The 26,850-nt window shown below is 37.2% G+C and overlaps 1 protein-coding gene across 3 annotated transcripts; it reads left to right on the forward strand.

Annotated features, from left to right (window-relative positions):
- Window positions 1-394: 394 nt before the first annotated feature.
- LOC112690377 (ABC transporter G family member 9) lies at window positions 395-26,394 on the forward strand. Of its 3 annotated transcripts, none has more exons than XM_025564383.1 (14): window positions 395-519; window positions 20,696-20,877; window positions 21,684-21,853; window positions 22,016-22,121; window positions 23,484-23,584; window positions 23,655-23,816; window positions 23,897-23,990; window positions 24,210-24,359; window positions 24,433-24,540; window positions 24,621-24,736; window positions 24,822-25,029; window positions 25,111-25,325; window positions 25,408-25,616; window positions 25,712-26,394. In XM_025564383.1, the coding sequence occupies exons 1-14, from the start codon at window positions 410-412 to the stop codon at window positions 25,893-25,895; spliced, it is 2,115 nt and encodes a 704-aa protein (XP_025420168.1). In that variant the 5' UTR covers window positions 395-409; the 3' UTR covers window positions 25,896-26,394. The 3 variants fall into 3 exon arrangements, with proteins under 3 accessions (XP_025420168.1, XP_025420169.1, XP_025420170.1); XM_025564384.1 differs by lacking the exon at window positions 395-519 and adding an exon at window positions 743-813 and having other exon boundaries at window positions 25,712-25,895; XM_025564385.1 differs by lacking the exon at window positions 395-519 and adding an exon at window positions 17,997-18,143 and having other exon boundaries at window positions 25,712-25,895.
- Window positions 26,395-26,850: the final 456 nt, after the last annotated feature.

The raw sequence follows: 26,850 nt of genomic DNA on the forward strand, positions 1-26,850 counted from the left end.
TTAAGAATATTAATTACCCTTCAACGTGTCGAGAATTGGACGACATAAGTCATGTCCGTTACGATGACGCGTAACGTTTAACCGAGTTATTAACAGCAGTAATTGGAGAAGGAAAAAAAAGTAAACTTTTTTTTTCCTTCTAGTTCTGTCGATTGGATGCTATAATTGCCGTATTAATTGTTACCATATTTGTGTTTGTGTTTTTGTGTGATTTCCGTTTATGCGTCAAGAAATTCGTACGCGTTAAGCGTACACCGTATACGGGTATACCTAACTGGCTGCAGTAACCCTGAAACGTAATTTTCGGCGCTCGAAAATCGTTAAAACGTAAGATCTCGAGTTACGATCAAGTGGTTTTGTCGATTTTGTGCATATCGTACGCGTACGCTGCCAACCGTAAACATTAATAATGCACGTAGCCATAGAGTTTTTAACGAGACGCGCCCGGAAACGAGTTTTTACTCGTTACATTGCCTATCGTTCATTGAATGCTGTGGACACCATTTGCTTACAAAACAGGTTCGTACGCGGTATTGGTATATTCCCTTCCACCCGTTAAAAACAAATTAAACGGATTTACGGCTGTTCCGAGTGAAATCTAATCGCGCCAAATTGTTAATAAACGCTCACACAGTGGTTTAGAAGAAACGTAGTGATGTTTTCGCGGTCTTCTCGTCGGTCCATAATAATATGAATACTTAACGAATGTCGATAGATACACATCGTTGGTAATTGTAAAGTTGACCGTTTATCGACGCGTTATGCGTTTATGGTTTTATATTTTAAAACGAATAACATATCTATTTTAAATCGGTAAGGTTTCCCAAGGTTTCTCGGCGATTTGACTAATGTATGATTGTTTTATTTTTAATATATATATTTTTTTTTTCATACGGATAGTATACGAAAACGCGTTGTGAAATATAAATAACATTTTGTTTTTTTATTTTACGTTTTTCGTACACGCGTGAAATAATCACCTTCGGTAATTGGCGAGTTGCAAGAAAAACCATACTGGCGTGTGGACTAATAAATTATACAACTCTAATGGACTGTTTAATAGTATAGTATAGTACTATAATCGTTATCAATATTGCACGGAGTAATGATTATTAATATTGCGCGGTGATGAATGGTTTTATTTATAGGTGTTGGGAATCAATAAGATTACTCTCAATTACCCGAGGATAACGTAGGATTTATTGCTTGTTCGAACTAAAACCTATTGTACCTGCATTGGATGTATGACGAAAAAATGAATTGCAGTTCATGTTGCGTCATGTACGTACGAGACGATAACAAACATAACCACTTGTAATTATTTCACGATAATTAACGTTCAGGTCAACTCGTAACGATGACGATCGTCGGTCGTTGTTACCTGAACGAAAAACGATCGAAAACGACTAAACATTATTTTAATATTGAACGTCTTTGATACGCCACGCGAGAGTCGTGTACTTGGCATTCGGTAAACGCGCTAGTATTTAAACAGCGTCATTTGCAAAACGTATATTAAGCGCCCTTGACGATGTCCGGTTCAAGGTCTTTCCGCCATTTTTATTTCTTTTTTCTTCTTTCATTATGATTTTTATTTTCATTCTTCTAATTTTTTTTTTTTCTTAATTAGCCAATATTCTTCCTCAGCACGATTTTTAATTCGGTATCTTTTTTAAATTAGTGACACGCCGAAATTTTATTAGTGGCCATCAATTTGCGGCGGCGGCGTCTGGCGTGGGGGTCAACCAGCCGCCGAAAATCGTTTAAATTATGTATGCAGTTGAACGACCGGCGACACAAAATTACTCTAAATCTCTTAAGTCTACAGTCAAAATAAATTAAAAACAAATCGCAGTGTACGTAGGTAACGGAGTTATTTCTAAACTCGTTTTCGTTTGCTTTGTGTTTACGATTTCTGAAGCCATATGGCAAAAGCTAAGATAGGGCGTTAGTTAAATTTTGAACCATTTATGTATAATATTTATTCATATTTTAAAGCGTGGTTATGGGCATTGTTTTTATGGTTTTTTTTTTACGTATTTCGTATTATCTGCATTTTGTTTTTGTTTTAATAGTTGACACTTTTTTTTCTTTCAATCCATTATTCTCTCGAGTATCGCGTATGGTCAACTAGGTCCCCGGTTATGTCGTTTAGATACATTGAGACCAAAATATATTCTTTAGTTGTGCAAAATCCAAAATTGATTTTCTGAGTACATAGAACTCTACGTTGTTATCTACTAATTTCTAAAAAATTGTTAAAAAAATATATTTACCACTATGCATTTTTCGGTGAAATGTCATTGTTGTAGAGCTCAGTTACATAACCTTGTGCTATTAAATTTTTTCCCCAACTAGGTAGGACGTAGTACAAAGGGCTGATGTAAATACATTTATTTGGTTTTAAAATAAATTTAAAATATAATTGTATTATCACTATATCCTGTATAACACTATATCACACAATTTGGTTAGGCACACGTTCGGAGTTGTGCAAATGATAAGACCAGTTTAACGAACTCACAAACTGATAACCTTTGATAAAACGTGTCCACTGCTTTGCTTATTATAGAGTTATTTAAATTTTTTTATTACGCCTCTCATTTGCTCGACTCTACTCTTAAATAAACTATATCCGGCTGTTAAATTTGATTCGGCAGCGGTTAACGCGTTTATTCTAACATTGACATTGATCACACCCTTCTCCCATGTACGTCAACATGTATCAGAATGATTAACAAAAGTAAATAACTGTTGATTCGAATATCATTGTAATATCACTTATACGATGGATCGATGGATACTTGCAGCTTATAAAACACTTCATGTCTGATTATTTTTAATTTTTTTTTTTTTTTTTGCATATGGCGATTATTTTTAATGCACAGTCAGTATAAGACAGATGTTCTAAAATAAAGTTTAAAGTACCGTGTTGATTGTAATAATCTCATATACATGCTCATAGGCGAAGCTAGACACTTAAGTTAGACTAGGCCAAAAGTTCAATTCTCGAGATCATATTTTATTTTAAGAACAGTGATGGATATAGAGATGGTTGAATTGAAGGATATATTTTATAGGCAGTCATTTCTATGAATTTATACTGGTTTTTTTCTAGTTTAAAAGCTTTTTAGCTAAAGCACAAGTTAGGTACTTGTTATTTGTGTTTAGAAATGCGCATTTTAATAATTTGAATAGAATAATATTATTTTTATACAACTTCAATATAAATCAAAACTTTAGTATATTATAATAAAGGTTATTTGTTCTATTACATTTTTTAACATTTTCCAAAAAAAAAAAAAAGTATATATATATAATTTCATGGAAATAGATTTTGATCAGAATATTGAAAATTTTATAATTTATTCGTTAATATAACAGCAGCACAAATTTTATTATTTTTTAGTATTAAATATATTTCAGTTACTAAAGATGTCATCAAAATTATTCCAAATATAATCAATGGTGCAAAATACTGTAAAATATCAGGTTCTATACAATTATTAAAGCAATGTTCGCGTTTTTTTTTTATTTTTAAGATATTAAGTGCCTATTAAATTATACATATTCCTTATAAACCGTCGCCTTATCGGTGGTAGTACTTTTTCGGCTTCGTAGTCTCCTACGAACGCGGCTTTTGCGGTTTATCACTATTGGAAATCAAATATTTGTGTCCTATCAATATTTTCAAATAAAAACCGAATTAATATAAAGAATTTTTTTATTTTAATCGTTCAAGTTTTTTAATTTTTTTTACCGACACGAGCATATCATAGTTGTAAAAAATTGTCGTCGCAATGTCGTGGTAAATATGTAGTTACACCGAAAGAAGATTCTTACTCTGATCTATTTTTTGATATATTTAACGGTCCATTTATAAAAAAAAATGTCAATATCACTATCCACGTAATTTTCGCGTAAATTTTAACACGACAATCGGCTGAGCCATGCCCCAGTTGGCTCGGGCCCGTGGTTTCGGTATGTTTGTATGTGTATGCATGCGTGCGTGTAAATTCATATTATGATATATGTTATATATGTTCATGGCTTTGCACGGTTAGGTTTATGTTGTTACCGTGTGTAGTATGTACTCGTGTACTGTATACGCAAACCGCACGCGCTATTAAACTACGACTGTATACACAATATGCTCGTGTTGAACTGTCTTTTTGAAAAACAAAATTATTATACACACATTGTTTGGGCACACAAGGAGATGGCCGGGGGGGGGGGGCAGGATGTGTTTTGATGAAACGTCAAGGTCGAGACTAGACAACGTAGCTAGTGTTGTGGCAGGGTATGACTACGGTACCTTGTGTACACAATGCGCACAGATTTCCCCTTATCGCCCCCCCTTCACTTGGCCACAGTATCTGTGCACGGCATCGCGGTAGCACCACCACTCGCCCGATTGTTGACGCCCACCCGTGGTCGCCTTGGATACGCCCGATAAAGTTTTCCCCCCTATTTCCCGTCGCACCACTTAATCCGTTCGTCAGTTGTCGGCAAAATCCTACACTAGGTCATCATTCGTTATGTACGGCATTTATTAATATCATTTAACCAATGTACACTGCAGGCTAATATACGAGCGTATAGTATTTAAATTTTAAACTTTTATTTACAAAATGTATCAATGTACAATTGCGTTACAATGCGCATCAAAGCTGCAGTGCTCAATAACTACGAACGCATATAATAATAGGTTTGAAATAAACACGAACATAAAGACCGCTGTAAATCGATTACTAAATTAGTTTTAAGGCTAGTTCAGACCATGCCAATAATTTAGTCAAGTAGCGAATATTTTAGTAACTAATCGTGTATGAACAATTCGATTTAGTCAAGTAGTTTAGTAAAGTAATTTAGTTTAGTCAATATATTCTATTCTATTTTTTTGGTCGAGTAGCACAGCACCTCCCCTCTTTCTCGACTGATAACTATTATTCATTTTGACAATCACTTTTCACAGCACTAAAACGACTACTAATGTACTAAAACAGTTTTAACCTCTAGTTGTGTCTGAACACTTTTCAGTTACTAAACCGTTAAGTAATTAGTAAATCACTTACTACTCAATTAAATTACTGGCATAGTCTGAACGAGCCTTTACCGTCGCAATACGTTAACCGAGAGAAATATTAGACGGATTTCCCTGCACTTCGATCGTCGACGAAACCAGCGTGCTCCGTTTTAAACGAGTTACATACGTCCACTATCATCGGTAATCTTGATTTTTTAGATCGTGAATGGCGAATCCTCGTTACGCACATTTTTGTGAATAATATTGTAATATTTATTTCACTTGCGTATTGGTATTACACCACAGGCGTGTCATTTTTAACTGGAGCACTCTCGTGGCCTTGCAAATCGTTTCCATATTCCAGATGTAAGTGATGATCGGTACTTTGGACTACGATCGTGCTCTTAAAGGTATTCAATTCTTCTTTTAAAACCATTCGCTGTCGCATTACAACGTGTTTGAATAATTGTTACAAAGTTTATCATTGAACTTCGAAAGAATGAAAAACGATTTTGTGAAAATATTGTTAAAAAAAAAGCACACGAGATGATTGTTGAACTGATTGGTATCGCGAGATGGGGGTTAAGGTAAGAGAGATTTAAAATGTTCGCAACTCTTTATAAAACATCGAAACGGTGCATTTACACTGAACCGCGTGTATCCGGAAACGTAATGGCCTATACCGAAAGCAATTAAAATGATTGTGGAAAAAACGAAACGAAAAATCGACTGGATCAAGTGCGAAAACGACAACGCGCTTGCGCGCGTATATGGGCTAAACATCGGGACAGCAGCGGTGGCGGTGGAGTTGAACGTCCGCACGCTCGAGCGCTACAGCGCGGCGGCGGCGGCTCACGAAGGGCCTGCCAGCAATGTGGGTCAAGGTCACGTGGCTGCATCGCTTTCGCGCTCCACCCGCCCCTCGCCGCCGCCGCGGAACAACCGCGAGCCGTGTTCGCACGCGCGCACTCCCTCCGGATCGACAACAACACGTACATTGCAACCCGCTCCGTCCGCCGCCCGTTGCCGCGTCTCTGCAAGCATACGCTTCTTACCGCTCCCCGTCGCCCTACGGTATGCGCCCCAAATGCGATTTACGTCGATTCTGAACGTGGTAATAACTTTGTGAAGTTTTCCGCGCCCGCGCAACTGCAGTGAAAACGTTAAATCTATAAGTATATGTACTTCTGTGTAATGATGTAGCCAGGGGGGAGGGTTTTGGGTGTTGTAACCCCCATTAGTTTTTATTTAATATTTTTTTTTAATTATTCAATTCCCTGTATACACGGCGTCGTTGATAGTTGACCGTGCTAGACAACCCATGGTGACCATTTATAGAACATTAAATTACTCATTTTGTGTTGTTCCTCCGTGGCTAAAAACGATGCGTTCTTATTTGAAAAATGGTTCGAACAATATAATAATGTGTACATAACACATAGAGTAATAATTACTCTATGACATAACATCATATTAATTATTAAACTATCGATATTCTATGTTATCAATTTATCATGTATGAAAACGGTTTTTTCTCATATCATAAGTTTGTATTTTTTTAAATACCCCCAAAAAAATAAAAATAAATGTTTTATACGAATCAATAGGGTGTATGTTCTTCATAAACCCATAACCGCTTGAAACTGTTATGTTCAACAAGATGGGTAGACCGGCATGACTCAATAATTATTTTCTTCGAGATATTTGATGCAATAGTTGATAGTTTATCAGAAGATTTATTATGTATTACCTACCTATTGTATAGACCTAAACCGTTATTGAAAAATTCTGACTACGCCACTGCTTCCGGGTAAGAGTATTGGGATGCCACCTCAACGATCACGATTCTGTACTTTTCCTCTCGATCCGTTACTTCTGGACACTCTCTAGATCTTGAAGATCTTCGTCTCTCTTGGACCTGCCCCTGAGTGTCGTTCGTGTTGGTTCGTGTTCGATTGATACACATAACCTAATTTGTTTCTCTTCTCTTCTCATTGCGTGTTCAAACCACCGAATCATCCGACCCTTCGCGTGGATCGTGATATAAGGTATATTTGTGATTTCCCTTATTTTCTCGTTTCTTCTTCGTCCATTTGTTTTGTAAAATATATCACTCGCGTACAACGTTACAGTGTTTTACGATTTTAACTAGCTCGTTCCGCGATAATTGTGTAGAAATTGTCGCTTCACTTTTACCGCGAACCCGCGGTATATAATACACGAGTATAAAACATACAGACGAAGCAGTTTATTATGTACGCATTCAATCCGTTCGATTTCGCTTTCCGCTCGACCGTTGTTTTTATCCTCTCTCTCTCTCTCTCTCTCTCTCTCTCCCGCACAATCTCGACCGACGCGTTTTACGTTACATATCCTTATATCGTTACAAAGCGGGTAGTAGTCGCCATTACAAAATTATACGTATATGTACCGGCATGACAATAAATCGTTCGTTGTTGTTTTATCAGTTTAGCGTACGAGTACTATTTTTCATTTGTACCAGATTATTTCAGATCTCCCGGTGAAGCCACTGGTGTATCGATTATTGTACATCGATCGACGTTTGACATTTATGATACCGGGCATCGACGAAACGCTGCAACGTACAGTAGCGTTGATTTCTCGTCTGATAAAATTTTCCAACACTATATTTATACGCATTCCGTGTTCCGTACTCACTTTTGGCGTACATATTTTACACGTGCATTTTGTTTACTTCTGCGGTCGTCATCGACGAGTAAAAGCTCACACGCTCCAATGCTTTCTAATGCCTTTCTTTCAGAAGTCGTATCGAATCGCTCCGATTACCGCGCATTGATCACTACTGCTCGATTTGTGGTTTGCGCCATGTGTTTTTACTTGCACATCCGATGGCGTTGTTTGCAAATACTTGCACAAACGAGTTATGTGTGCGATCGCTGCGTAATTGTTATCGAACATTTTACGAAAACGCATTTTTTTTGTTTTATATATAATATCTATTGTACAAACCATTTTCTTTTATACACGTATATATACAAATACCTACATAAATACTGCTAGTTGAATTGTCAGATGAAAATTTAAATGTTCAATAGAATGATCAGCTTCAAAATTTAAGATGCAGAAATTCAATAAACCGTAGTTCAAACGAATGCAAATGTATTCAAAAACCATCCGGATTGTTATTTGTCTATTCAATTATATGGAAGACATGGAATAATTGAAAACGGTTCAATAACAATAAACCTAGAATTTTTGAATCTATTATAGTAGTATTAAAAATATATTATAATAATAGATTTATTATAAACACATTTTGTTACACTTTGTTTTACCATGAGTATAAATTTAAGATAGGTAATAAAATACATTCAGATATATACATTCATTTTTTATAACTGTTTTATACATCTATAATACCCTGTATGTTCATAATAATTTTCGAAAACATTGTGATATTCCGGTGATTAGCAAAGAAACCATGTTTTTCACCATTTGCATACACATATATTTTCAATGGGGAGGGGGTTATTATATATATAAAAAATTATTTTATTTTTTTAGAACAATATCTCATTTTCTGGGTTTTATTCCCAACTCATCACTCACCTCTTCTAGAGTCAAAGGAATAACACGATAGCACTATATGCAGTTAACGAGTGGTGTTGATACTTAAGTTTTCTCACTTTATTAAGTTTTAGAATAGGAAACGAGTGATAAACAGATGGCATCCATGAGTTTGCGAAAACCTAAATAATGGACAGTAATACAATTCACAATACACCATTTAATATATTTTTAATTGAAGTTAAAGTTACCATTCACTTTTATAAACAAACCAATATCATGAACTGATATATAATACAATTTGAAGACGATATACCTGATGTAATTATTTTGTAAAAAAAAATATTTTTACAACGCTCAAGACATTGTTATTGGCATTAGCATTTATTTAGTATACGTTTATGTTATTTTCATGACGTATTTTTTTTTTTTAATTTTAGCCATTTTCTTGTTCAACCTCTACTATTTTCTTTTTTTTTTTAATATACAATGCTAGATTTAAAGCCATAAATGCTTTAACTGTATTGCTCGTTGTAAAATTAGTACAAAAAAGTTAAGTAAAAAATTATTAATAAAGAGCTTTGCAGTTAGTATGATATGTCATAAAATATAATCATCATGTCACGGACAAGGAAAAAACTGAAGATAAAGGAAAATTCGACAGATTTATGAATAAAAGCCAAAGGGTAGGAAGAGTTAAACACAACCCTCCCCCCTCCCCGTGTGTAAGCGTGTAAATCACTGCAGTTTGTCTTTTGCAGACATGTTTTTCACGACGGATTACAACTTAAAGATCAACCGACAATAAACTTAATTTCCTAAAATCTCAAACACAGACACCCAACGATAATAATAATAATAATAACCCATACTAGAGATGTAACGAACTAAACAAAACTACATAATTATTTGTTTGGTTTCATCAAGTATCAAATGTGTATTTATTTTTGTTTGTATTGAATATTTAAAGAATAAAATTGAACTTTAAAGTTTATAACAAGTAAAAAACTTGAATAAAACTTTTTAAAGTTTTAAAGTTAGCATGCACTTCATCAATACACATGTTTAATTGTATTTTCTAAGTAGTCCAAAACTTTTATAATTTGTGAATTTCCTCCACAAAAGTTTCCTTCGATTTCTTCTTGTCTGATAAGACAATAGAATTAAAATGTCGTACTGGCAGTAAAAATTTTCTATTTATAATTTTACTTTTTGACACAATAATTGAAATAAAATCCTTGCTTTTCTATTTGTTACTTGATGCGAAAAATTTACAGTTAGGAAATAAAATGTTTTTAAATTAATCATCAAATATTTTAAGAACAATTTAATTTCAATATGACTTATTTATTTTTCATAATAATTTCATTATATTATTATTTTCGAGTATTTATCTTGACTTAACTTGTAATTCTATACTAAATTGATAAGAAAAAATAAAAAATATGATATTTTGTATAAATCAAAAATAAATCTTAAATACACTATCAAAAGTCTTAGTATAATATTACTGATAAAAAATGTTTACGATTTGTATTATCTGAATAGTGTTCATACTTTTGAAAAATAAAATATTTAATTTTTTTTAATCATTAAACTTAACGTATCAATATAGTTGATAATTTGTCTTAAGGACAGATTTGCTTAGGAGTAAGACAATATTCCGTCTTAACCAAATTGTTAGTTTAAAGTTTACTCTATATCCGCAGTAAAATTTTATAATGGGACCCAGAAAATGTTCATCTGAGACAGATTTCTGTGCGATCCGGGATCCGCCTGACACAAATTATCCGCTGTATTGGTAGGTAAAATTATTATTTTATTTACTAATTATAAATACAATTAATTTGAGTCGATGGAAGTAAGATGCTTAAAGTTCTTTGCAACAATTAATTTATTTTATGTGAATTATGTTAATCAAAATTATTTCGAAATCTTTAGAATCATTAAACTATAGGGTTAAGTACCAAAGCGTACTCTAAATGTAATTTGATTTAAATTAACTGTACGAGTAGTACATATTTACAGTAGTATCGTAAAGCTGGATCTTATTATATATTTGAGATGTATAGATCAACTGTACAGTTATTGTAGTGTGGTTAATATTTTTTAATTTAATTTTAATTAAATATAGGCAATGTATGTGTAAAGTATGCGCGTGAGTTATAAAATGAACTGCTTATACATAAAATTAGATAAACAATAGAATGTTTTGCTTAAAACGTACGATTTCTCATATTATGACACTTGGCCGGCCGACTGTATAATATATATAGGAAGTTTTTTTTTTTTGTTTGAAATTATTAAACAATGAACTCGGAACTGTATATCGCACGAGGTCAATTAGTAAAAGTTTATTTATGAACTTATGCGCACGGCGATTATTATTCTAATAATGCTCTTTGTTTAACATACATTGAAAATATTCGTATCTCAAATTCAGACTTGTAGAATAATTAACGAGTATATCCTACGCGTCGACGTGCGTTAAGTATGAAAAATGCAGTTGAGCCAGTAACCGCAGCCGCGCGTAAACAATATGCGGTAACATTGCAACATTGTTTTGTAAAAAAAAAAAGTAAAATAATATATTATCATATAGAAGAAACTGAATTCCCGAGGAAAAACAAAATTGTTTCAACTTTTATTTACAGTTTATAACGGAGACTTATGAATCTGACGAATATGTACGGTTATATTGTCGTTATGTTTTCTTATCGATTTCGGAAATGTAAAGCATTCCCTCGGTCCCCTACGTGCACCAACCGTGTTCCGACCGATCAACCCTTTTGCGAGTTTCGGGTCACACTTCGCTTATATCCGCCGACCGTTCGCTGCCACTGATACTATGAATACTACGTTTGCCCAACATCCTAATGCTTAAACATTTGCGCGACGTGTGCGGATCGATTCGAAAACCATACGAGTACACAGTTTACAGCGAGCATGTGCATTGACGATTATGTGTCATAGTATACAGGCCGGCGGTCCTCAACCTTTGTGCCGTGTAGATGTTCTAAGGTATGCGACCGATTTTTTTGTGTGGAATTTGTTTGAAAATAATGTTCAACGCGGACAAGGGGGGTTCACATGTCCACCAATCCTCGGTTGTTTCGATTACCACTACGTGACGTTAGGTATGGCATTTTATAAATGGTATGCCTAGGTAGTGAAGTCCGCACAATACTATTGATAATTTATTATCAAAAAAAAAAATAGAATAGAAAAATTGCCGCTCAAATTTAACGAGTAATGTTGACCGATAAGTGTATTGTATAGCTTTAAAATACCAAAATTGCAGAAAAGCAATATTGGTCGGAAAACATTTCATTCGTTTTTATTCTTTCATTCGGCTGGTTTAAAATTAAAACGTCGTATAAAAAGTATTTCAATTCTTTGACGACCCGTTAAAAAATATTTTCTATCTATAATAGGAACGCTGAACTTATATGTGCGTTATGTTACGTTTCTGAAAAATCGTACGTGGTTACTCGATTTACGGGTTCGCCGAATGTTGTTCGGTAGGGAACAGAGAGCGAGGTGGACGAAAAACCAGAGGTGCCTTAATTACCATATTGAATATAGAATTGACCACGAATGCAAGTATCTACCTTGAAGTGAAATACATCGCGATCATAATATACCAGTTCGTATTCACTATAATGTATCGGACGACGATCATCAACACGTTATAATATTCCGCATCGGCCAAATATTTCGAACCAAAAACTATGCAATATAAAATAAAAATAATTATGTCTCATGTCAAACTCGTATGGTATTATCATTGTCGTCTTGTACGTGGTGTCATAATTTTTTTTTGTTTCAAACAATAACGTCATTTTCATTAACCTCGGGTACGTACTGCAGTAATACATATAATTCAATAAAACACAATTTTCTCATTGCCATCGGTGCGTTCGTTTATTTTCCCGGACGTCCAAAACGAATCGTCACTTGCCCATGGCAGCTAAGCGATATTATACGACTTATCTCGCGAGCGGGTTTACGGGCGCGTGCCCCGGACGAGGAACAGGACACGCGTTCGAATCTGGCACAGCGCGCGTGGTGATCCGACGCGCTGGCTCGATACTACGTTATCGCGGGAACGCAACAATGTCTTCTCGTTACGAACCCGGAGTCTGGCGTCTTGGCACGTTCACCTTTTCTTCTCCTCCGGCCGGCGCGCGAGCATAACTCAGCTGCGCGCGCACGAAAATAAATCAAACTCTACGTAAACGTTTCGTTCAATATTTTTTTTTGTTTTTTTCTACAAAATGATCGTGATCGCGGTTCGTGAAAATTGTATTACATTACAAAACGAAATTGTTCGCGTCGCGTTCGACGCATGCATCGTTCACGTCTCTCTGTCTGACGATTTACACACTTACGTAACGCGCTCAGTCTCCCGCGCCAGGGTCGTCAGCCTCCGCGTGTGTAACTTTATACAACACGATTTTTGTTTTTGTTTTTTTATTTTTTTCCACACTATTTGTTACTATAAGTTCGTTATAAGACGCCGCCGGCCTGCCTCGTCTCTTCTCGAACGGGGACGCGGGTTAACGAGAAATTTCCCCGAAATCTGATACGTACGTATGTACACGAAGCGTTCACAGGACGTACAATATAATAATGAGTGTGTACATGTATACATGTATACGAATGTATATAATGGGATAGAGGACAGTGCAACACCAAACACCGTTACGGTCGATTTTGTGGAGAGGAGAGAGGTCGTTGACCGTCCGCCTCTGGGTCGCGGCACACGGGTAACTTTCACTAGCGCCGCCGCTGCCGCCGCCGCAGCCCGGTGGACCCCCCACTCCGTCGCACGCGTTTCCGTGATGCAACGGCCGCCTCATCAGCTGACTCACGCGCGCTCGACGTCCTTGCCTCCTCCACTCCTCATACTCACGGTGGTGCGCGCGCGTACGCACCGTAGTGTTCGATGCTCACCGCTCTGCCCACGCTTTTCACGTTTTCCGCGCGTTTCGCGTACCGCGGAAACAGCGTCTCTCGTACCGCACAATCCCGATCGTCGTTGAAACGGATCGGAACGGTGACCCGGTGAGAAGAGGGCGGAGCGATGCGAAGTGTCGTCGATCGGTCGGGGCCGGTGCGCGCGCGGGAGAAAAAAGACGGTCGAGTCAAGTGGAATGAGCACGACGAGGATGCGCGGAAGGAGTATCGGTCCGGTGCTCGTATAGGTGCGAAAAAGCACGCACGCCCCACAGGGGAGGGGATGATGGGGAAGAAAAAAAGACGACGATACAACGACGTGCCGCACAGCCGGTTGTTGCGCCGCCGCGGTTAGCCGGCCGTTGAACTATGGCCCAGATTTGCCGTCGCCGCCACGCGACGCAACAATGGGTGTTCTTCGCATCCTACGGCCCGGGTCCGTCCTTGCGGCGCGTAGGAAATCGTCGGGCGTCCTTGCGCGGCCGTCGTCACGCGTGGAAAATCCACTCGTCGTACGACATATCAGCGTGACTGACCCTACACGTACAGGACCCGAACATCGGTAGCCGGCCGTTGACCCTGCCCCGCGTGTACGCACATGATATAGTGGGCGAGCGGGGGATCGTCGATTATTATTATGTGTTGGCGTGCAATAATATTGGTCGCCGAACCGTAATTATGATGGCGGCGCGCGCGTAAATAATTGCGCACGGCGACCGCCCGCGGTTGTGTAACAACACGGTGCCGAAAAATATACAATACGAGACAGCAGCAATCGTAGACAAATAGTGAAAATAATCTCGAACGAAATAGGGTTGTTTGTCCGCGGCGAATAGTAATATTTCGTGAACTCGGTACGTGATCGGAGGATCAAGAGCTGTGGCGGTCGAGAAGGAGGAGTAGAAGATGGAACCCGCGACGGATACGGCTCAAGGGAATCTGGTGTGAGCGTGTCGGACCGGCCGTTGCGCTCCCCTCGCCCTCCCTCGCGTCGACCGGCGTTCGCCTCCTTTCCCGCGTTTTTCGCCGACGTGACGCGCGTGCGCGCGCGCGCGGGAGTCACTGACCGATTATGATCGCCGCGCCGCCGTTCCTTCTCATCCCCCTCCACCACCTTCACGTCGTTATCTATCTCCATCTCCGAACCTCCGCTCCCCTCCGGGAACGCAGTTTTTCCCCACCCGAACAAATTTTTACCGCGACCTACTTGTGTGCGCCCAACGATTACTATACCATCATCGTCACCTTTATTATTATTATTATTTTTTCACGTTCGTAGTTTAAAGTTGTACTCGTATACATATAATTTTTGTTTTATTTATTTGCGTGCGTATTTTTTTATTAAGCTTTTCCTAATCACGCTCGTTTTGTTATGCGGTTTTTTTTATTTTCAATCGAGGGTACGCGATTATTTATAAATGTATACGTACGAGCCACGAGCGGTTTACCTGTACACGCCGCTGGTGCTCCGCATTCCGGACCCATTGCCCTAGTGACTGGCGGCGGCGACGGCGCGCGCGCGTTTCCCCCTCACGATCTCCCGCCCGATTTCACCTGCACGACTACGTGAAAAATATATAACAATATACACGGCGATACACGGCGCACGTTTGCTGTTGCAGCTGCGCACCGCAGCACCGTACAATTACGTACGCGCGTGCGCGTTTGTGCAGTCCGTACTCAAGGGCCTAGAATTGCAGTGCTGTACAAAAAATGCACTCGGCATATGACGTTTATCTCCTCCGTCGCACCGCTATTGTTTGTTTTCGCGAATACATTATCATCACAACACTGGCAGCACTATGCAACCGCAGTTGTTTAATTTTTTTATTCTTACAAATCGAACTTTGGTAAGCGCGAAAAGCGTACACCGACGTAGACATGTACATTTGTGTATATGAGATATTAATGTACTATCGACGGTCACGCGTACGCGAAGTACATGCGGGGGTCATTGGTCGCGGTTTTATATGCAGATAAGTGCGGACCCACCGTCACGCGCGTCATTGCGAAGTTTTCGCCACCGATCCATGTGCGTTGTATGCCGCCGCCGAAAACGTAACACGCAATTCCTAAACAGGGTTTTTTTTTTTTTTACCGTGACAGTTGTACTTTTCGTTCTCCTCTCGCAACCACCAGAGACTATACGTTTTATATACTACATTATTATATTATTTATTTTATCGTTTGTGTCCGTCGTAGAATGTCGTCGTCCTCTCTTCGGCGGTTTCTTGGTTAGCTCGCTCGTGGCCGTTTCAAAATGCAATACGATTCCCATCCACATCATTTGTCTGCTGATAATGCACGCGGTTGCCTTCGAACGTTTGTAACGATATGCTTTATCACGTGCACAACTTCAAGATGATAATGGCAGTAAAGTTTTATCGTATCGAAGAGAATAAAAACCGTTCGACCGTTTTACGTCTGGCCAACGGTGATAATCATCGGAAAGCTATTATTACATTTATGTCGTCCGTGCGCCGGTCTTGCTCCGCGTGAAACTATTATCGGTCGTCTTGCTCGCGTATTATGGCTGTGCATCGCTAACGCGCCGGGTCCGGGCCTTGTCGGCCGTCTTGGTTTAGACTCCGATTTTACCTGTTGCTGCTGGTACCTGAGCTACGGGCGACGTTTTCGAAAAGGAATTTCAATCGCCGTCGAAACACCATAGCGTATAGATTCTTAACCTTTTCTGAGCCTTGAACCCCTTTAAAGCATAAAATATAATCACGAACCATCATCCTTCAAAAAAAAAAAAAAAAAAAAATACATATGTGTATAAATAAATAAATATATTTTTTATTTTAGTTATTTTTTAAAGATAAATCTAAGACTTAATTCTATATTAAATTATTGTGAATAATCATTTTTCTTTTACTTAAAAACAAGTTTTAATGTGACATTTGCTGTGGTTTTGATTGCAATATTACCTTGAAATCTGGGACCGTATTGGACAGAGCAACGCGCATATTGTTCTTAATGTTCAATCGATTTCTTGCCTTATTTTTTATTGTGACAGTTGTAGAAAATCCAAACTCACAGAGATAGGTAGTAACGAATGAAATCAAACATCACAGCCACGCCGAAGACCCCCGAGTAACCATATACGAATCCCCAAAGGGTCCATGGACCCTCGGTTAAGAACCTATGCCGTAGTGCATATAGTTGGTATTTGTTGTGTGTAATAATAGAGTTGTATTTCAATAGTTCGATTAGTTCGATAGTTCGTTGACCCGTTGTCGGTAACACTTTTACTGACTCAGACTTTTCTTTTTCCTAATATATATTTGTATAAAAAAATAAATTAATAAAAATAATGCCGAGTCATCTCAGAGGGCAAGTCAAGGAATCGAATAATGTTGTGAACGAACTCTACCTGGTCCGGGGTTGAATAAACTGTAGATTCGATTGAATACGTTAAAAATCGTGTTGTTATGTGTTACTTACTGTACTTTCTGGATGCACTTTAGTCTATTAATCGCTGTTATATAAACTTGGCGTCAAAGGTAATATTTTTTATTTTGTTTTGTTCGTAACGTTCAACAATCCGTGCACATTTGTAATAAATAATTGTTGTCTAATCGTATAAAAAAAAAAAAAAAAGATCAAGTTCACATTCGCGCACGTATGGTGTAAATCAATCGTAGAAAGTTTAAACCGACTACGATAGTTTCATGTTTCGTGAATTAAAAACAATAGAATTAGAAGCATATACTCGGTATCAGTGTGTAATAAGACAAACTGTGATTTTACATCAAGAGGACGTTGACCGATAAAAACATTTCGTAAGAAAATCGCATGGATTATCTTAATAAATTAAAGAACCGACAACGAGAGCCTATTCGCTATTATTTTTTTTTTTTTTTTATCAAATTATTATATATTATCTGGGTTTCGTTTTACAGAAATTGTTTTTTTTCCCGGTTCGCGAACAATAGCTATTAGGCTCTAAACGGAATGTTCTCGTCGCCCCCCGGATTGAAACGAAATTATCGAAATTATTAAAAAAAAATCCAATAAAAATAAAAAAATAAATAACAATAGTATCAATATAATACCGGAGCTCGCACTAACACGTACACACATTTCGCATGCACCAACACGCGCTCTCTCTCTCACACACACACACAAACACACGACAAAAATAACTCGTTATATCAGCAAAAGTTGCTATCACATTTTTTTGCGCATCAGATAAAATATATTGTAATACACCTAACCCAGTGCGTTTCTCGTGGGATCCGGCACGAGTGACGTCAGTCGCCAAAAGGATTGAATTGCGCACAGGTTTTCTAAACATACCTAGTCAGTTAATCACGCTCAAACACGCGCGCGCGCGGGTAGTTGATAATTAACGTTTAATAATATAAAAAAAAAAAAAAAATTAACAATAATAACAGTTTGCACGGCCTACATCCGTTTAAGTGTTGCTGAATGCTGATGGTCTTTTATCAGTGGACCAATGACTAAATAGTTTTGAATTTTTTTTTCCCTCCTATCGCATTTTAACCGACACGCACCGCACGCGCACGTACACTGCACGCTCGTTACTCGTTAGAACAAGGTGCTCAGGATACAGAATGATCAAGAAACTGCTCGCAATTTGTTTGTAAGTTTTTCGTTTTTTTTTCGCTTTATTATTCTTTTCGTTTTTTTTTCCACGCGATCGGTAAATTTTACATTTTTTTCCCCCGATTCCGATTACCGCTCTCCCGCACACGCGCCACTGCCGTTGGACAGCAATAGGAAAATATCCGTTTCCTCTGTCACCGCTGTATTGTATGTAAATAAAAATTTCAACCGTCCAATAGAAAGAAAGTTGTACCTGCAGCGGTCGTACAACCCATCGTGAGCTTGATGAGCTTTGACCTCGTCCGTCCGCCTAATATACGTCGCAATGTTTCCTTCGAAACCGACATACTATTTCCCATCGTATGTAATCGATAGGCGGCGAATAACGTTATTATTTATTTTCAAGCGACCGCTGTACGACTGGAGTGTAAAATATAATATTGTTGCGTTGCTATCGTACGTACCGTGTGTTGTTCGTGTGCAGTGCGTACCTGTATGAAGCTTAACCGGTCTTGTCAGCAGGTCATCTGGAACGAAGAGAAATAGAAAGTGGTAGCGATTCGTATAATACATATACACATATATATATATATATATATAATGTATACGGTTGCATCTGGCGTGGGTTTGTATTTGTTTGTGTATATGACGACGATAATGGGACTTAAGAAAAAAATAATAATAATAACAAATTCAACGGAAAAAGATGAGACCGCGTACCTAATTAACTCGGTGTTGTCCGTTGTTTGACGATTGCAATCGATTCGTATACGTTCTGCCGATGCATTGCGATCATATACGTTTCGATTGCGCTCGAAAAATTTAACTTATTGTGCATATTTGTATCGACATTTAAATATAAACGACAAGTTATTTTTTTGTTTTCTAAAAAAATTGTCGTCTCGTAAACCGCTTCGCGAATAGTATACGAGAACACAACGCGATGTTGGTCGAGGTCATGGACAAAATATTGTCTATTACTATCTTGAATATATTCTGTTAAATGTATTGACGTTTGTACGCAATTCGCTTTTTAATCTCCTATATACGTATAAATACGTGTGTACCGAGGCATCGCATAAAGTCACGTTCCAACTGTAATCAAAAATCAATAATCCGCTTTATCAAATAAATACACTAACGAGTATTTCCTCGATTCGCATCGATTCGAGGGCGTACACAGGGACATAGTTTTATTGTTGCGTCCCGTCACCATATTGTTTTCTACATCGTCATCACCACATTTTGATCGCCGAGTACTGAACTAGAAATAAACTACGTGCATCTACTTCCGTCCAAAGATCTAGTATACGTCTGGGATCGATTAATGCACTCAAATATACAATAGTGTAATAATTATTATTTTTCAAATCACAGAGTAACGTGTTTTTCTAACATAATACGCGATGTCGGTTGGATATGATAAGAACTGTTTTATTGAAGTACCTACTGCCAAATTGTTGTGAAAAATACTATATGAACCGAAACGTTGAGCACGTTACTGACGATCAATTACATTACTTTATTCGTAACGACATATTTTAATAATTTGTTATAATAAGAACAAATTATGCGTGGTTTTTTTTTATTTTATTAAAAAATGATTCTCGCTAGTTCATACTAAGCAAAAAGAGTTTCGATGGTATTTCAAACGCGGAAAAGTATAAGAAAGATATTTCATACTCAACCATTATTTTAACTGTCCCAGCGAAACGAGTTAACGCCACGTTCAGTTATACGTATAATATACATAAAGTATGTAAATAATATGCACACAAATTTAACTATTAATCGAAAACGTACGTACGTATAATGCGCGTGTAGGTAGAATATAATATCATAATACAGTTCTCGGTGGTAGTATCAGGTGTATGTTTTTATACCACGAATAATAAGGTCATTGAAACCAAATCTCGTTATCATATATATACCTTATAAGACTGGCTTGCGTGAATTAAACACTACGACACGGCTAAGCGAAATCGGAAGTTTGCGTTTTGTAGCCCACGAGCCTGTGCCTATTAAATCGTGGCAATTTATACATTCCGCTGGGCGCGATATTAATATGCACATGACATTGGTACGATGTTGATATTATAACAGGGGACAAACAAACACTGCTCGCGATTCGATTTGTTATGACGTTGAAGTTTTTCGTAAGGGTCAATTTTGTTTGTACAACGTAACACTGTAATAACGATTCAAAACAAACGGAATTCGCCTATGAGTTTTTAATCGGTGTTAACTAATACTAAACGATCGAGACCCGAAATTCGCGAGCGTTAAATTAAAATCGGTCCGTATGTTCGTCTGGTGGTAGTGTATGCGCATGTACATTATTTATAGCCGGTTCGTTGACACATCTGCGTGCAACGGCGGGCGGCGTGGGTCGGTGAACCTCTAGTGCGCGATAAAAAAAAATAAATAACGTTTCGTCTGATGATCGAATGATCGAACTGCAGTGGCGATTCGAATTAATAAACAGAAAAAAAAAAACAAAAACCGGTCGCGCTTTCGTTTATAACTTTGCACGATTATGTATTGCCGATACGATTTATTGACTAACTGTTGTGAACCGGTGCGTTGCAGGTTGGAGAACGGCGTGAACGCACAGGAGCCCCCGGAATGCATGCACCCGTTGCCGGCGCATCGGCCGATCGAGCTGACTTTTACCAACCTGGCGGTGAAATTGGACGACAAGCGACACGTGCTGAAAAACATTAGCGGAGTCGTGAAACCCGGACAGGTGTTGGCCGTAATGGGGCCTTCGGGTGAGTCCGACACGCTTCGTCGAGTAAATATTATGAACGCAACACGATCATAATAATATCGTATTGCTGTGCAGACGGTATGGAAAAAAAAAATCAAAAATATTGTCCTGAATAGGGCGATAACGTAAGGTCTCACGGCGGCTATACCTACGAATTTCACCGCGTAAATCATGGGCGTATTTTAGGGGGGGGGGGGGCAATCGCCCATCCTGAATCCGTATTTAAGTAATTGATTATATGTGAGATACACATGTCAAATTTTTTTAATGTAGATCATTTTATAACGAAATCAAATTACACGTTGCTGTGAATTGGGCTTTTTGTCGAGTCCATACTTACACTGGAAATCAAATAAAACACTAGCGTAACTTTCAAAACACAGACAGGTGTTAAAACAGAACTACACAAAAGTCAATTCTAAGTGGATCCGGCATTAGATTAAAAAAAAAAACCAAAGATAATTAATAATAAATTAAGGATTCCTCTATTTAAATATTACCAAATTAACTTAATACAATATTAATATTATGATATAATATAATATCTTAATAACTTGTAAATTTTGAGCTTGAATTAAAGAAAAAATTTGGTTCGCCCCTCCCCCTAGAAGTAAGTCTAAATACGCCCTTGGCTTATGCCGTTACGTCGTGCTTCTTACAAGTTCCGATCGCATGAAAAGCGATTTTTTTTCTCTCCCGTTACGGTCCACCACCATACGTTTTGCAAGCCGGCTGGCTATTTACTTGATTTAGGTGCACCACGTACCAGTGTAATGTAAACATAAATTTATTTTCGCCCTACGATAGGTTGCGGAAAAACCACGCTGCTGAACTGCTTGTCGGGCCGCATCAAGTTGGACTCGGGATGCATACACCTGAATCGCGAACGTCTGAACAAGAGGTGCAAGCGGCGCATATGCTACGTGTTGCAGCAGGACATATTCTTTCCAGACCTGACCTTAAGGCGAACGCTCGAAGTACGTATTTAAGCACCGTAAATCGCGCTCGGAGCGAATGACAACCGTGTGGGCGTAACGATGATAATCGTTGTTAATCATAATTTGCGATCGACAAAAATGATATCCGTGTTGACTAACCGAATTTCGCTTTCGTTTTTTACATGTTCGCTCTACTCACAGTACGCCGCTCTGCTTAGACTTCCGGATTCATTATCTCACAGCCAGAAAATGCAGTACGTCGACCATATCATAGATGTACTCGATTTAAACAATTGCCAAGACACGAGTACGTATATTTAGATTTGTACACACCTCCTACCGCATAATATATGATTATAAACAATGCCAAGTGTATACAACAGTTACACACACACACAAATATTTGTGATGGGAAAATTTCGGATTCGAAAATCTGAATTTTGCTTTAAAATCGGATTTTCAGATAATCCGGATTTACGTCACATCACTTATATTTATATATATACATGCATACATTTAGATTAATAATTGTATTAGGAAAACTGTCGGAAATTATAGGATGGTATGAATGCGTAGTTTAATGGTGTACGCTTTGTTTGCTCTGCTGTAGTAATGCTCTGTTGCATAACCGATCGAGAAATGAAACCGCATCGAAAATACGAAAAAGCGAATAACAAATGTATATTACGCTAATAAAGGTTAGCCAAGGTTACCCATCGAACGAAGTGTTCGTATTCATCAACCTTTACTTAAAATATACAACGGTTTTAAAACAAATAAATAAACTTGAACATTTAACTTTAAATTTTGATTAGAATTTTGTTCATATACTTACGCGTTTTACCTCTTTCTGTATAATTTTTGTTATTAAAATGTACCGTTTAATTTACATTATTTTTAATATATAGTTTAAATTTTTTTTATTTTATATTTTAATATTTTTATTATTAATTAAGTTATCTTATTATGTTATATCGTAAGAATTTTTATGTAATCTCATATGCCCTCGAGAGTTATTTAATAAAATAGATTAATAAATAAAAGAACCATGGATTTTTTGTTAGAAATTAATAATTTTTGTTTTTAACATTTTCGCTTCAAAAACTATACTCTGTTCGAGATTAGGCAAATAAAACATGATGTCTAGATTTTTACCGTATACCTTTACGCAACGAACTTCAACTTCTCAGTTGAATTTCGACGTCTTCTTCCAATCCGAATTCAGTTTACAATCTTATTGTAAACCGTATAATTTACTGTTAATAAATGTTATTACCTCTACTTGTAAATACTCATATAATATATAATGCGGGGGCTAATAAAGGCTGTATTTCATTGAGATGTTAATTACTCGCTTGTTTCCTTGTTGTTCTTTACCAAACGGTGGTTCTGACTACAATTTATCGGCGAAAATTAAATTGTATTTGAGAGCGTACATTAATTTTTCTTATCAAAACACATACAGAATTCATGATTACGATTAATGTTATTCTGTAATATTAAATTGGGAAGCATTATATTATAATATTTTTCAATTAAAGGTGTTTAAAATTCAAAACCTAGGACGTTATACCGCAAGTCATTATGAGCTGACACTTGATTGATTTGACGATAAGACTCGTGTGTTTGTGTTTTTTATTTGTATATTTATTTTTTTATCCGATTTCAGTTATCGGTGATTATATGAAGCGTGGATTGTCTGGGGGCGAAAAGAAACGAGCGAACATCGCCTGTGAACTTTTAACCAACCCTGCCCTGATGCTTTTGGATGTAAGTATACACGACCGAACATCGCACTATATAACATATGCATTTTGCTGATCATCATTGATATTAACAGGAACCCACGACTGGATTAGATTCGCATTCGGCTTATAAATTGATGTTATCGCTAAAGAAATATGCGGAGAATGAAGGAAAAACAATCGTAGTCACTGTTCACCAACCGTCGTCGCAAATATTTCACATGTTCGACAAACTACTTTTAATCTGTAACGGACAAGTACGAAACACTGCCAAAACAGTTCTTGCACAACGTTCATTCCACCAGTTATTAACAAATTGTTATCCTATGTTTAACAGACCGCGTACTTTGGTGACATCAATAAAGTAGTGAATTTCTTCAGTAATATCGGAATGATGATAGCACCACACTACAATCCAGCAGATTTTATTTGTAAGTTTATTTCGTATTGTTTTCATCAACTAATTGGCGTAAAAAATAAGTATATCATAACATAAGGAATAAAAAATTACCACCAAACGGTGGTGCCATCTATCGTACATTGCAATCGGGAGGGAGGGAAGGTAGTACGAGGACGAAGAAGAAGATAATATAAACATACATTTATTTTGTAATTTTATGTTTGGGTTTGTTTTTTTTTTTTTTTTGCAGTGGAACAAGTAAAAGGTACTGAAGAAATGAAACAGAATATAATTGCTGCTGCCAAACGAGCCCAGGATGATTATTATCAACAAGAATTGTTACATTTAACGTGTACATGCGACAAATATCTGAATAATTATCGCCACAATCATAGCAAAGGTATATTATATTTGATTGAAACGGTAACAAAAAAAGTACTCGTTCGCAGACTAATAACGAACATTGTTTCTAGATAAATACAATAGTCAATGGCCCATCAACGCTACCAACGGTCATATCTGCACAGCATTCAGTGATTCGTCTACAGACAGCAATGAAAAATGTTACACTGCCATTAGAGGTACTTATATGCAAAATAGTGTTTTGATTGTATCATATTTTATCCTGATTTTATTCTGATAATAACATATTTTGATACAGTTAACGAAGACGAGGCGAGAACCTTATGGCTGGACAGTCAGAGCCATTCTTCGACGTCTACATCAGACGAAGATTTTACTTGGCAATGGCCTACCAGTTTCTGGACCCAATTCAAAGTAATGGTCTTTTTCTCGTTCACTGTTTAAACGATGATATGTGCTTACAATATATGAACATAACTATAAACTACACTCGTCTCAGGTGTTGATCCAGAGAAACTTCCATGAAGCACGTCCTCAAATGTTGAGCACTCTGAATTGGGTGCAGACCGTTGCGCTCGGCTTGTTGGCCGGTCTCCTTTGGTTTCAGCTTCCGCGTACAGAACAATCTTTGCACAACATCCAGGGATGGATGTTCTTTTCCACTACTTATTGGATGCTTTTCGCTCATTTCGGTACACTGTCGTCTTGTAAGTATATACACGCACCTATCTCGACTATTGGTCTGGACGTTCTAATCGATAAACCATGATCCCGTTGTTCTTTTCCAGTCCCTCCAGAAAGAGAAGTGATCAATAAGGAACGTCAGAGCGGGGCGTATCGTTTGAGCGCCTACTATTTGGCCAAGATGGTGGGCGAGTTGCCGTTAACCATTACCTTGCCGGTCGTCTATCACGTGATCTCTTATCCGATGCTCGGCATGCACAGTTTCAGCACGTTCTTCACCCTGCTAATGTTTCTGCTACTGAACACCATCGTTGCCCAGGTAAAAATTTAAAACGTTCGGCTGTGATTGTTTATGTGTCGCGCGATCGACTTGAAAACTTTGAAAAAAATTGTATTCGCAGAGCGTCGGATTCTTCGTGGGAGCATTGTGCATGGACATGCAAGTGTCGATCACCATCAGCGCCCTGTACACGCTGGCCACGCAACTTTTCGGCGGCTACTTGGCGACCAATATTCCTAGCTGGTTGCAGTGGATGCAATACCTGAGTATGGTGCACTACGCGTACCAGAACATGCAAATCGTCGAATTCGGCGACGGAGAACCAATCAAGTATGACGAGTCGTAACCGTTTATTGGTTTTTTTAATTTATTTTTTACGTACATTGTCTACGGTGTTTGTTTCAACAATTTCGTTTGCTTTCCAGATGTGCGGAACAGTCCAAGTACGCGGTGTGTCAGAACTCAACTGTTATCCCGGCATCGGACATCGTCAATGCACAAGGTGCATCGTTCCCATTGTGGCTGAACACAATGATTTTGTTCGGCTTCCTTATCGTGTTCAGAGTGTTAGGTTATCTAGTGTTGCGTTTCATCCGAAAACCAAAGTAAACGCCTGAAACCGTTGATGGCTGTGAGCGGTTAACGTTTTTAATTATTAATCGTTTTGTAAAACATAAATATGGCTGTGTCAATTTAGACATTATAATATTTTTTATCTCGTTATAAATATTAAACTTAGAGACTCGTTTTTCAACTCAATAATACCCCCGAACTCATTTCCTAACGCTAAAAATTTGGTGCTTGTGCCTATTTTGATCGGATTTCGGGAAAAGCGGTGTGAGATGTGTGTTAAACATATACTATGTCGTCGCACTGTTTTGATTTTTTACTACATCGTAATAATGTTTTTAAATGTTGCATAAAAATTATTTTAAGACTTTAATTACCTATTTTTTTAATTTTTAAAAATCATTGTATAATTATTGTTTTATTGAGTCGAACGTACAGAATTTTCTTGTCGCAAATACCTCGGATGAAATTTTGTTATATATATACATACTGTTCGCACAGATTTTCGTTACTACTTAGATAATCACATTTTTAATTTTTAATTTAAAAATGCTTTATTAATTTTAATCGAATCACTATTCACCGTTATTTTATTTTATAGTGTATGAGTAATACATTTTTTTTTTTTTTTTTTTTTTTTTTTAATTATAAACATTGTATTTATTTTAAATTTTTTTGTTCTTATTTATTACCATTTAAGCGGTACAAAAAATGTTAATTTTGTTAATATATGTGTATATGTATGTATATGTATATATATGTATATACATATATGTATATATATATATATATTTTATTTTTTGTAATTGGATAGTTTTTGTAAGCAATAATAATTTCTAACTACAGTATCTGTAATTATTGACTAGCCTGTATAAAGTCATTTGTTTTTATTGTAATACAATATAAAATTTCTATTATTCAAAAAAAAAAAAGAAAAAAAAAGGTTTTATTTTGTTTTTTTCTGTTTAACATTACATTTTAATTTTAATTTATA

This window comes from Sipha flava, unplaced genomic scaffold (assembly GCF_003268045.1).
Source record: "Sipha flava isolate LNK unplaced genomic scaffold, YSA_version1 50173_pilon_pilon, whole genome shotgun sequence".
NCBI lineage: Eukaryota > Metazoa > Arthropoda > Insecta > Hemiptera > Aphididae > Sipha > Sipha flava.

Bases quoted from the DNA above. Each gene is read 5' to 3' on its own strand.
- LOC112690377 (XM_025564383.1), top strand. From the start codon at position 410: ATGCACGTAGCCATAGAGTTTTTAACGAGACGCGCCCGGAAACGAGTT. The intron at 24,737-24,821 runs GTAATGGTCTTT...CACTCGTCTCAG, and splicing joins GTTTCTGGACCCAATTCAAA to GTGTTGATCCAGAGAAACTT. The intron at 25,617-25,711 runs GTATGACGAGTC...TTTGCTTTCCAG, and splicing joins GGCGACGGAGAACCAATCAA to ATGTGCGGAACAGTCCAAGT.